The 13,966-nt window shown below is 38.2% G+C and overlaps 1 protein-coding gene across 2 annotated transcripts in view; it reads right to left on the minus strand.

Annotated features, from left to right (window-relative positions):
* The window catches only part of LOC145787399 (disintegrin and metalloproteinase domain-containing protein 9-like), a 64,130-nt gene that overhangs the window by 11,943 nt on the left and 38,221 nt on the right, over window positions 1-13,966 (minus strand). For both annotated transcript variants that reach the window (XM_082599139.1, XM_082599138.1), the window contains exons 10-13: window positions 11,266-11,399; window positions 10,653-10,841; window positions 1,396-1,558; window positions 667-781 (exon numbers count right to left, since the gene is read on the minus strand). In XM_082599139.1, coding sequence (XP_082455265.1) covers window positions 667-781; window positions 1,396-1,558; window positions 10,653-10,841; window positions 11,266-11,399 — 601 coding nt within the window. The remainder of the gene's footprint in view (window positions 1-666; window positions 782-1,395; window positions 1,559-10,652; window positions 10,842-11,265; window positions 11,400-13,966) is intronic.

Here is a 13,966-nt window from a genome sequence, read left to right on the forward strand (position 1 = left end):
TGTTCTTAAAACTTCCTTACATCTCCAAAATGACGCGTTTGCACCACTGGTGCATCTTCCATCTTGCGTAATGAGAGACCAATTGTTCTCCTTACGGCTTGATTTTTATTTTTCTATTTTCATTGCTCGTTAATAAATGCCTTTATAATACTGTATTGTGTATTGGGCTACAAGTTTAGAAATTTATGCCGTTTCAACTACAAAAATTCAAAACAGTCCGAGAAATCTGTCCACAAGTACTAAGATTTCTTTATCATAAGCCATACAAGTACAACTTAACTAGGCTATGAGCTCAAACGGGGGCCGCAGATATTGTTCCAGAGGGAAGCGTGCGGCTCATGGGCTGCACTTTGGGCACCCCTGTGGAAGAGTGATAAGATTCGCTGTGTTCAAAAGCATTTAGAATTGTATTGGAGTCACAGTCATTCTGAATACTCATACACGCATATAAAAAATTGTTATTCAAGATGTAAAAACGAAGTCTATGCAGTGGCTGCGTGACAATTCTGAAGTTATACGCTGAAGAAGGTTTGATTAAGTTGTGAAGAAACTATCGTTGCAGATGAAAAAACTCTGGAATATTTTGTGGAAAGCAAACCATTTTTTTCAAAATGACAGATCACTAAATAATCCACATTGGTGTAAAATGATCAAACGATCGCTCACTTGGTCCCCAAATTGTCTGGCATTGCATGTCGTACGATAGACAAACTCCTTCCTGGCAGGTAGCTTCCTCATCACGACATGGCATGCCGTTTTCAAGAAACACATTGCTAGGGCACTGAAAGTTAACAGAAAAAGGGTAGAAATCCAGTCCAATGATTACAAATTTAAAAACATAGTAGTTCTTACATGAGTAATTTGTAAGTAGTCAGCTAGGTTACTTCCACTCAGCGTCATGGTGGGCTGCATAGCCAAGTGATGAGAGCTCTGGTACAGTACTCGAAAGGGCGCTGGTTCGACACTGCTCAAAAGCATGCGACTGTGGCTTTAGCAAGACACTTAATTAAAGGCTTTAAGATGGACACGAATATTGGCTCGCTTTCCTTTGCGTACACTTATTTAAATCTTTAAATACCGAACGTAATCCTGGATACGACAAAAAGCGGATATCCTTTGCAATGCTGCAGCTTGCGTTTGTTTCAGAATTTTAATAGCTGCATTTATACGAAGGATACTTGAGCGAAATCGTTTTGAAAATTGTCTTTCAACAGAGTAATTTTTCCGACTCAAATTTCAACGGCACTTAAGCATAGAATAGTGCTTTTTGCCTGCAAACAACATCAATGACAAGATATTGTGTCATTCAATTTTATCAATACAAACAATCAATTGCTAAAAACACGAAAATAGTTTTTATGAAAGGTGACCGCTTAATTTGTGCTTATTTCTTACATCTGGAGAATGGCCGGAGCAATATTCTGGTAAATCGCATTCGTTCCCACCAGTTCCTCTGCACTCACTACCAGACGATATGTACCGACACCCCCTGCAACACGATCCTCGGTCGCACTGAGCGTGAGCTAGCAGCTGGCATGTAGTTGCATTGCAGCAATTACTGGAAAAATGAAATGGAAATTGTCACGGTTTCTTTCTATCTCTTACCAGGAAAAAGACTTGGAAAGATTCAATGACGTAGTTTAATGGGTCAACCGAAAAGCAGTCAATTAAATGTCGAATAATTCTACTAGCGAAATGATAATCTGACTTCTTGAAGAACTTTAACGAACGGCTTCTCAAATAACTCTAATTTCTGCATCAACTACCGATCCACAACTCATAGCACAACTCTCATAACCAACTCAATAATAATCATCATAATAATCACCATAATAATAATCTCAGAATCATCATCAGAATAATCAGAATACAAACTACACCACTATTTATAGTTGGCTGTCCAGTCCAGTAACTTCGAGAAGGTTACATCATAAAGAACCATCGTTCGGTCACGTAGCATTTAAAAGGTAAACAACAGAAGTCTCTAGAAGGTCACGTTCGCAAGAAGATTCTTACATAATAACGATTTCGCAATCGGACATTTACTGATAAACAACCTTATGACGTCATGACAAACGACGCTCAGAAATCATGAAAAACAACAGAACCTTCTAGATTTGCATGCTTACAGATGATTCTAGAAATACGTTACATAATACAAATTTCTCAATCAGAGGTTACTTCAGGTCATAACCGATAATAACACATCGCTCAAGAATTCCATAATGAAAACAGCACATTCTGTCAAGACGCAAAGCAGCCCGACGCGAGGCTTTGCACATTGATTGTGACAGAAATCTTGGTCAAAAAGCTATTGAAAACTGCTGTGTTTCGGAGATTGCAACCTACCCAAACTACTGTAGTACTGTATATGGCTGGGGGAATGGCTTAACAGCGTAAACCAAGGGGTGCTCACAGTGCGGCCCGCAAAAACAATATCGTGGCCCTCATTTGGGTTCATAGCTTACTAAAATTATATTGCTTTCTAATAAAGAAACCCTATACTAGCCTATAATATACAATCTCAATAAAGCTAAGGCCGAATTTCAAACACAAAAATAAGTGAAAAATTTAATGCAGCCAGCCAAGACTCGAGAATAAGGAAATACGTCCAGTGGCTACTTGAACACTTCTGGTGGAAACACTAGTGCTCTCCAACCTGATATACTGTATGGCTAAGTATATACCAGATCACAAATGAAGTATACAACTGAGAAATACCAATCACTTCTGGGCTTCTAATACTTTTTGAATTTTAAATTCTGAGCGATTAGTTTTGAGTTGCTTCTTGTTCGGCTAAAGTTTGGCTATAGAATTATTTTTGGTCTGGCAACCCTGCGATATACTCAAAGTACAAAGTTCGGAAAACTTGTCAACTTTTTGAATTACTTTTGTGTGCTGTAAAGTTTAAACCTCCCTTGTTGCACTTGCAAGTGTTGATTATTGGCCTTTTTTACAACCGACAAAATAAAGGTTTTCTTTTTTTCTTCTAGGTTTGGAGGCTGTGTATTTTTAAGATATTGTCTTTCAAACACTGTTTCATGGATGCGTATTTTAAACCTTTTGATTTTTTCATCTTTTCCTTTTGTTGATGCCAAATTCGTGTGTTTACTTTATCGTTCTCGGCATGTTCGCGCCAGCAATAAAAAATAAAATCGAATCGACAAATGTTCTAAATGCAATAAGGGAATGACAAGCTGTTTGAGTTTTACTTTCCAAATTTTACAAACGTTTTGATGATATTACTTTGTTCCTCAATGTATGATGAAAGCAATAAAGGTGTTCAAAGCGCTGCTTTAGCAGCTAAACTTCATTCTAACGTCGTTTCAACATCGTGAAACGTTGCAAGGACATGAAATAACATTTGTAAAAGAGAGTTTAAAGGGAAACTAAGCGTAAGCCTACAAGAGAGAGCGAGAGAAACATCGTGAAACGTTGAAACGATATGAAATAAAGCGATAATTTTTCATACTAGAGGAAGTGGAAGAAAAAAAGGTTTGTTTAGGTCAAATTCTCTCGATTTTGTGTCTATCCATCAAAAATTTGCAAACTTGCGCATGTAGCAGTAGCCTATAGCACAGCGTTTCTCAACCTGGGGGTTGCGACCCCCAAGGGGGTCGCGAAGGTCATGTCATGGGGGTCGCAAAGATATTCATAAAAGTTTTTCTAAATCGCAAAAATCTCCGGATAAATGAAAAAATCTTTGCAGCAATCACTTTAGTATAGGCTACAGTAATGTCGTAGCAAGTGACTAATTGGTTGCACTGTTACGAAAGAGGACGCGTAGCTCGATTTTACGCCAATTTATCATCGTTTGTGCAAGTAGATAGAACGATATTTCTATGAGCTCAAAGAAAGAGATGCCGCATTTGAACGAAATCCGTTCTCTACTGCTTTGGATGTTGCTGATATTCCAGATGAATTACAAGACCAATTTTATGATCTTCAAAATGATTCTTCCGCATGTGACGTTTTTCATGAAATGCCACTCTCTCAGTTCTGGTGTGCTATGCGTCATAGGTGTACGGGAAGCATATTTTTTGGGGGTGCAAAAGAATTCTTGCCCAAATATAATCAACTGGCCTAAACAAAAGTACTACACATGTAAGAAAAAGCAATAATATAGCCTTAAAAAAACAGCATAAGGCATCAACTGACAAGGCTTCCACAAAGCCACTGGTATGATAAGTAGGACAGTGGCGGTAGGACAGTGGCAGCCTACGGTAGGACAGTGGCTGTGCCAGAAAAAAAATTTGGGGGGGGGGCAAATATTTGATGAAATGATGAGAACAACAAAGTGTTTGATTAAGCCATCGCCACCTGATGTGCAGTGGCGTATCCTGGTGGGTTGAGCAAGGGAAGCAATAAAGGTGGTGGGGGGGTTAGAGCGTGCCGAAGGCACGCGTATTCTAGAGGAGTCCGGGGGCATGCTCCCCCGGAACATTTTTGCAAATTTAAACTCAAATAATGGATTATAGCGCTTTCTGGAAACACTTTTAGGGTAATATTTGTATGAAATTTATTAGCAGAAAAACAGCTATTAACTTATTAAAGGTAGCTCTTACACACGAACGGGCAAAAACTGATTAGGCTAAAATTAGAAAACACCAAAAACTCAGCTACCCAAAAACTCAATAAATAGCCTACACAAAAACCCAACAGAGTAAGCCATTCTGAAATTGATCCACAAATTAGTTAAAAGAAACGTGAATCGCGTAAGTTTTGCGCGATTTACGATTTGCAAAATTTATTGGTGTCTTTCTGTGTGTCTAAAACAAATCCTTGGGGGTGTTAATAGCCAGATGTCTTGGAAAACTTTATAAATTTCTACAAATTTTGTTTACTATATTTTCAACAAAGGGCTCAACCTCGGAATCCAATTTTTGAAAAATTTGGGGGGGCATGGCCCCTTTTGCCCCCCCTCCTGGCTACGCCTATGCAGTACGGTATACCATTATAGGCTATGCAAATTTGCAAAACAACAAATTCATCAAAAGACAATTGAAGGGAGTAATTGACGCTACACTAACGAACCAGTAGAATGCTGTAGCCTACTACCAGTACATGGCTCTAAACCTGCAAAACTGAACTAGAAAGTATTGATTAGTGGTAGACTGGTGGTATAGGCTACACAAATTTAAAAGAAGTATTTGTTTCGCCCACTTCGCTGTCCAAATATATCTATAATGCGATTGACATCCACTTTATTTCTTGTTGGTCTTTCCAAGTGCAACAAAGCTAAATTTGACAGTTGTGTTTGGCCCATTGTTGATCTCAGATATGTTTTCAGTCGTCGTAATCCGGAAAAAGAACTCTCAGCTGAAGATGAAGTTGCAGGAACTGTTGCTAGAATTTTTGCAGCTTTGGCAAAGTGGGGCATAGTTTTATTTAATCCATTTGAAATCAGGAATTTTGTACATTGTAGGCTACAGCAGTTTTGATTTCTCTGTTGCGAGTGAGTTGGTGAAAAAGTTGATATTCTGATTCCAGGAAATCCTGTTCCACGGTGTAGAATTCAGATATCAACTTCAAGCTTTGTTGGTTGGCATTATTTGTATCTTCCGAAAATTCTCCTTTTGAAGACTAAGGAGGATAGATAGGTGTGAAATCTTGCCCAAATATGAAAAATTGCCCAAATTCTCGACAGATTGGAGGTGCGATTTCACCCCCTGCACCTCCGGCTCTACACCTATGCTATGCGTAAATCATACCCACAACTATCAACTAGCTTTTCGAATATTACCGCACTACCATTTGCTACGGATAAGGCGGTGGGATGGCGCAACGGATAAGGCGTTGGCTTTCAAATTATGCAAACCTGGTTCGACTCCCGGCTTCAGCTGGTTGTTGAAAAACACCGCTCACCTCTACCCAGGGTGTAATAAATTGGGTGGGCGTAGTTGCTGAAGTAAAGGCGGCCGAGAGAAAGGAACTGGCCACCCTACTCTCCTTAGTGCCGAAGGCTTAGTATAATGAGAACCTTATCTTCTCATTCCCCAAAGCTCAGTATCTGAGTTTGGGACCTTTACCTTACCATTTGCTACAACATACCTCTGTGAAAGTGGATTTTCAGCTCTTGTCCATGTCAAAACGAAGGCAAGACATCGAAAGAAAGTTGAAGATGATATGAGGTTGGCGTTATCAAGCACTCAACCACTAATTTCGAAGTTGGCTTAGCAGTTGCAGAGTCAACCGTCGCATTAAAAGTTGTGACATTCAGCAGTTCTTTGAAATTTATTGAATGTTCTTTAAATGTTATTGAAATGTATTTTTGTGGTAATTTGTATATCTATAGAAAACATAGCAGGAAGGGGGTCGCAGGCTGAATTAAATATCTAAAAGGGGTCATGAACCACAAAAGGTTGAGAAACACTGCTATAGCACCTGTCAAGGCCACAAACCCAGCCAGTGTTGGGCACGATAACTCATTTTTCAGTTAAGCGATAACGATAATTATCGTACTGCTACATTTTATCGTAACGCAACGATAATCATAACTGATATAATAACGATAAACGATAAATCAAAAAAAAGTTAGCGATAACGATAAACAATAAAATTATCGCCGATAATGTCCGATAACGATAATTTTTTTTCTTGATTAGCGCTGCCCCAATGCCCCATTCCATGCAGTACGAACTGTTTTCATCAACATGACGAAAAATCGAACATAATATACTGTAAAGGGACAAAACATTTTGTAAGTTATGCATGAATAGAATCGCAACAGAAGCAGTGGGTATCGAATCTTCAACCTCTTGATCCAGAATCAAACTACTGAGGTAACCGCCGTGCTTACATAGCCGTACGAGCCAGGAGGGCAGCTGCCCCCCCTGTTGTTTCAAATCGTCGCTAATTCGGGCAAAATCTTGAAATTATTAGGGCAAAAATTGCTATATAAAAAGCTACAAAATTGCATGAATTAAGAAAAACTATAAATTAATATCTTTTACCTATCAAACTAAGTACAGTCTCTTATTTACACAATAAATGTGCCGCAAAATTTTAATTTGGCACACCCGTATTGATGTAAGTTATTGTATTGCATGGTGATCAAACTGTAGTACGAAATGCATTTAACTAACTGCATCATGCCAATTTGGGCAGCCACCAAAATATGTCTCTAATACTTTTGTGAAACTGCCCAAATCAAAACGCAAAATTTGCTATATAGCTAATTTTATTAATTTTCACAAATGCATCGTGTTGATATGGGCAGCTGAAAACATGAAATTATTTGATGAAACTGATTAGTCTGTTTATGCAACTGCCCAAATTAGCGTGAGGCAGTTTCCTCAAAATGAACAAATTCATTAATTTTTCCCATTTACATAACTGTATCGTTTAGATTTGGGCAACAAAAAATATTAAATTATCTGATTATAATCTATTTATAAAACTGCCCAAATTGGCATGATGCAGTTGCCTCGGCATCAAAATTTACAAATTTTTTCATTTTTTTCATAATATCCATAAATGCATCATTTTGATTTGGGCAACTACAAAATATGAATTTATATAAATCTAGTGAATAGCCTACTTTTATAAAAACAATTCGGGTGGGGAGGTCACAGTACTTTTTCAACCATAAACAGACATAGCTAAGCAACACCACAACATTTAACAAAACCATGTTATACCTGTTAAAAGTAATGTTGTGGTGTTGCTTAGCTTTGTTTGGTTACTTTAATAAAAGGTTCTGCTACTATTCGACGAGTTCCTTATTCGGCGAGAGCCTTGTTTGGCGAGTTCCCTATTCGGCGATTTTTTGAAAATCCAACATCCTACGTCACCGTCTGTATGCAAACTTAGAATATATTAAACTTAGTTATTTTTGTCATCAAATTACCTAGCCTAACTATATTTTTAGAAGTAGTGCTGCCAGACCTTTTTATTTTTTGTACTTAAATTCGTATCATCAAAACTACTTTAATTGATTGAACAAGGTTTATTTGAACAGAAGTAGTATGTCTGTGTTTTATTACATTTAATTATAACTTCTCTATTGTTACGTACTTTTTTCTGAATCCGCATGGTCACCCTGAGCCGGTTTCCTGCAATGTTTATTTTTCTGAGTCTTTTATGACATCACAAATGAATATTTAAGTGGCGTTGTTCATTATTTGTGGTGTGGTAAAACAATATTTGTTACTCCTACTTACCATGCCAAAGTGCAGAAGCATCGAGCAATGCACAAGCAAGGTATCTTCAAAGATGAATTCAATTGTTCTATCTTGATTACTTTGATAAGAAATTCTAGCTAGGTGGTGATCAGTGGCGTAGCCAGGGGGGGGTTGGGTATTGCAAAGAGCGAGTTTTGCCATTACCAAACATTCAAATATCTCAGCCAGGAATTAGCAACAAGAAAACAGAAAATTGTAGCTTTATTTCCGAAAAATGCCGAAGAAAACATGATCTTATCCTTTTGCTATGCCACCGGACAGCACCATTTTACAGGAATATTCATAACCACATTTTTGTTGAAAATACTCTCAGAATGCACCAAACTCAAAGTAATTTTTCAAAATTTTCTGGGGGAGACCCCCCGCTGCTGGGTGTCGCTGTCGCCGCAAGCGAAACACGCCGTCAAAACCCCCCCCCTTTCAAAATTACTGGCTACGCCACTGCTGGTGATCTTGTTAGCTATATGTTAGTTTTTCACTGTAATCATGCACCACATACATTATATTTGGGAAATTTCAATAAAAGCGTGCACATTTGGGAAAATTTACGTTCTGCCCCCCCAAAATGGTTTGGTCTCGTACGGCTATGCGTGCTTATAATTATAATATACCTTCAGACACCAGTTGGATGCTTTCCAAACTTTGTATTTTGCTTTCTGCTTAAAGGGCTGTTTACAGCAAAGTCTGCAATAATTGAAAAAATTCCAAAAAACGCAAAATGCTTGAAAATTTATAAGTAATCTTAAGCGTTATTGGTAGTAAAAATGTGCATACAGTGAAACCCATCAAGCTTGTCAAATTAGTCGTGTTTATTTTAGAAAAATAACATAGTTATCGTAATTTACTGATAATTTTAGATAATCTTTTTGTTTTCTTTGTGAACACTATCATTAAAGCAATGGCAGAACGCTGAGTTGTTGAAAGAAGAATTACAATATAGGCACTGTATTAGTGGGAATAAAAATGTTTGATTGAGGTAGGCTATGTCGCATAGGTAAATGAGAAAGGTATTTAGCATAATTTTACCACGGAACTCGATGCGCCTATTGTCAAGCAAAAACTACTACAAGATGCAAAAAATGTGATGTCGGTCTGCATGTCAAATGCTTCAAGCAATATCATTATCCGCAATGACTTGTTTCAGTGATGTTGTGTTACTTTGCTAATTTTCATCTTCATATTTTTTTAACTTTCATTTCAATAAAATGCTCGATGACAATAATGTCACGACAAGACATGAACAAGACATTTTCCATTTATCACTTTGAGCGATAAGTAAAACGTAATAACGCTTACGCATTACGCACAAGAAACTGATGAAATTTGATAACGGATTTGCCTAGCGTCCTATATATATAGGACGGCTTTCTTCTTAAAAAGTACAAACATAATTAGGAAAAAAATAATTGTGATATGTTTTTTAGGTCATAATTATGCAATATTTAAATTTTCCGAAATTTTTTTTAAGTACTTTCACTTTCGGCACAAATGGGTTAACTTTTTAAGTTAAATGACAATTACGCATTTGGTTATTATTACTTTTCATGGTCTTTCCACTTGTGTGTTGAAACTGTTGATCCGAAATAAAATTTATCTGCGATTATCGGCGATAATCAAATATTGCCTTTGGCGATAACGATAAACGATAACTGAAAAAATAATGGAGCGATAACGATAGGCGATAAAAATTTATCGCCGATAATTATCGCCGGTAAATTATCGCCCATAATGCCCATCACTGGATCCAGCTATAAGTCAAATAGCAGCATTAGGCTTGTCGCGTTATTGAAAACCTGGGAGTGTAGCAGACTGCACGAAAGTAAGTCATTATTGGATGTAGTTAAAGGGACAGGAAGGCACTACCCAGTATCCAGTATCATAGTTGCAGGCGTGTCTAAGAACAGGACGGGGCACGCAAGACGTCATCCTGCTGCATCTTATGCTTCCCCAATTGTCCCGACCCTATCTTGCCATTGATTTTAAAGCTTGAGACGATGGAGTAAGATTGGAGTCCTTCCTTACTTATAACAAAATCACGTGCAACTCATGTTTCTGGATCGAGAAGTCCTATGGCGATGGAGGCATCATTATCATAACGTTGCGTCAAAACATACCGCTGAAGTGTGACAAAATTTGAAGTATTTACCAGACTGAGGACATGAATCCTAGTTTGTGACCATTTCGTAATTTAAAATGAGGCTTCTTGTAGCAATAAGCATAATTTCATAAACGATGACTAGACGACACAAAGCCTTACAGGCAAAACTCAAATCTAGCTACAATTCGTGAATTGCTGAGGTTACAACATCCCAGCATAGTTTCATGAGAGTTTCTATAACATTAACGCAACATCCCGTTTTATTTGAATTTGAGCACTTACAATTCTTATCAGAGGCTGCATAGAGTACTCACCACTCAGCCATCACAAAACAAAGCCGCAACAGTTGAAACTCAATGTTCTCAACTCACCTTTGACAATTCTCAGGAACGCCGCAATCGCATTCTTCTCCTTCTTCGATAATCTCATTTCCGCATTTTGCTCCGCCATATATACGCGACCGAGGGGGAACGTTCACTAAGCAGTTTAGTATGCCCAGGCGAGAGCTTTGAATCAAGTAATCTCGACTGCATTCAGTCCACTCCCGAATCTCAGAAAATCTGTGGAAGAGGCAAACAATGCCTTGCAAGTCACATGATAAGGTTGAATGGTGAGTGACCACGCAGAAGAAATTTATTAGAAATAATGGTTACACTATCTCTACAAAAAATACAAATACAAAATAATTTGTTAAAATGTCACTTAGCCCTCAATGAACAAATTAGCCTCCTGAACAAGTTAGTAGTGTCCGATTGTCGGAATATAGGCTCACTTGCAAGATACTCTCATAGTTCAGTTTATTTTACGCCATAAGAGCGTATCTTGAAGACTGGCGAAGCAGCAAATGACACCCCTGGGATAAGAAAGGAATGTGAGATTGATCGTTTAGGGTTATATGGATAAGCCAAAAACCTCCACGTATGTCATATGATATCTAAACGGGTGGTTCTAAAAAAATCAGTAAAATGTGTAGTTGTAACTAACCCACTTGTAGGATTCATGATGCAATCGGCAGATGCAGGACAATCACAGTCCGTGGTATCATGGCTCATCCCCAAGTTGTGACCCATTTCATGCGCCACAGTGGCTGCTGTCTTCATGACATTTTGAGTTGTGTCCTGGCAGTGTCAATAAATGCTGTAACGTTTTGCCTAAATTGCTGAATCATACAAGTAACCACGTTTGCATTCGCACAGCATTACTTGGCAGTTGAAGACTTTACTTGCAAGTTAAAAGTTTTTTTACGGGTGTTTCGAAAAACAAAGCTGCTGCCATCACACACACCATTTCTCCGATCACAATGAAACTATTATTGTAAGATATAAAGCGTAAAGATCGAGAGTAGTGACTAGTGATTTACTCTGCGTGCATGACACCTGTCATGAAATGACAGAGCAGCTCCAGCTGATTTGCACAATAAGATTGGTTAAATGTTTTCAACGTTTCCACCATGTGTGAACGCTGATTGGAAAATGCTTCATTGGATATTATCTGTCGTTCTTGTGTAGTTACTATGGACAAAGTTTTGTTTGCAATAAAAGTGTAATATTAGTAGTGGGCTAATATTAGTGAGTGGGCTATACAGTACATGGGTCAAAAATACTTTTTTTGTTAGTTTTCACTGGGGACAGTTTTTTTCTATTCCATTTAACCTATCTCAACATAAAGTGACAACATTTTTGATCTTGTATCCAAGAAAAAAGCGTGCCGAGCAAAAATCGAAAATGGCCGCTATTTTTCATGAAAAATCACATTTTTAGCCATAACTATGCTATTTTGGGGTTGTTTTCACTGGTTCTGGTGTCCAACCCTATGTTTGTGGGGTCAGGCCATCTGTTAGTGCATATCAGAAAAGCCACTGACGATTAGAGGTTGACTTAATACTAAATTTTACCAAATTTATCATTTTTTCACCTTTATTGGGTTATTTCTTTAAACACAGTTTCAATTTTAGCCTATAGGGGTATTGATTAAAATGTAACATGGTTTTCTCCGAGAAAAGACTTAAGTTCCTGAAACTGTCACAGTGACGGTCTGTTGCTCCATAGTGTCCTGAATGTTATCAGTGCCAGGTGGTCGCTGCCAAGTTTCATCTCCTGTGCCAGCACGCGTCAGATAGTCCACTCGAAATGTTCCACCCCCATTATTGTCAAGGGAAAACCCAGCGTACCATCTTTTGTTTTCTCCCACATCCCTAAGTGACTGGTTTGGCTGGAACACCAGGCCTTCCTTATCCTGACTCGCTGCCTTTTTAGCTCCTGTAAGTGTTTGCATTATTTCCTCTTCACAAGGGAAGACCACTGCTTCCTCAACTTGGAAATCACCTCCAAGGAGTACAGTGAGGTTCTCAATCATGTCCTCTTGGGATACCTTGTTGACCTGGTAAAGATCGCTGCTGACATCTGCATCATGTTGGTGGGTGACTCTCTGATATTGGATTTCTTGCCTTAAGAATGTCTTTAGCTCAGGTGGCGTTTTAGAAACAAGAGTTTTTACTTCATGGACAGATGTGAAAGGCCCCCCACGTTTTTTTCATTTCACAAGTATGGACATGTGATAAGGAGGGAGGAAGGAAATTTTCTTAGAAAGGCACTAGATCTAAAGGTGGATGGGAAGAGGAAACGCGGTTTGTCCAAGAAGAACGTGGAAACAACAAGTGAAGGATGAGTTTAAAAAAGTCGGACTGAAGGAGGAAGATGCAAGGGACAGGGTGAAATGGAGAAAAAGGATTAAAACAATTGCTGCGCGGAAACAATCGGCCACCCCCACTAGTGGGCAACAAACCGACGATGGATTATGATGATGATGACAAGGAGTTGGTAAATAAAATCACTCGCTCTCACTTTCTTTTGTAAATTCTCTTTCAACCTTTTCTTTTTCTTCTCTTTCTGCTTGTTGCTCCAGGTCACCTCCATTAAATCTAGTTGTGAGAATAGTAGTGGTTGACGGCTAAACTTCATTGATTTGTTTTTATTATAGGCTAGCTACAGGGGTGAGCAGAGTTGTTCAAAGAAAGAGTCGCTTGTGAATAAACCATTAACACCAGCGAGCCGCAAACTCAGTTGACACAAAATAACATAACAGCAATTGAAACACAATAATTGCTCAATGCTCATCCATATCAATTTTGTACTTGACTCGCTATTCTCTGAAAACTTGGACGATAAGTTGTAAATGCTGTTCGAATTAATTCTTCCAAGTGTTCATTTTTCAAGGTTGCACGATGTTTTGATTTTACAAAGTTCATTGCAGAGAATAAAGATTAACAATAAGTCGTAGTAAAAACAGAAATGAGTCGTGCACTGGTCTTTTTGAATTCTGGATATTTATTCTCTGGAACCTGCAGATTTTTTCAAATACTAATATTAATTAATTTAGTTTTTCTGCTAGCTAGCCAGATATTGAAGAAACTGATAGCGAATCATTCCCAACCCCAACGTTGGTGTGTTCTACTACAAATTGCGTTCATTTTATCCGTTTGATAACTTGATGAAGTTAGGTAAAAGTACGGTACCGAATATTCATAAAGCACAACTTGTAAAGTTGTGAATGAACCTCAAAACTTCAGTTCAGACTGCTAAGTGCTAAGCAGCGCCAGCACAGCACGTAAAAATAAATCATACCTATAGCCTAATTCTTGGTCTCAAAATTTCATTGTAATCATGCTTATAGGCTCAATAATACT

This window comes from Aplidium turbinatum, chromosome 18 (assembly GCF_918807975.1).
Source record: "Aplidium turbinatum chromosome 18, kaAplTurb1.1, whole genome shotgun sequence".
Taxonomy (NCBI): domain Eukaryota; kingdom Metazoa; phylum Chordata; class Ascidiacea; order Aplousobranchia; family Polyclinidae; genus Aplidium; species Aplidium turbinatum.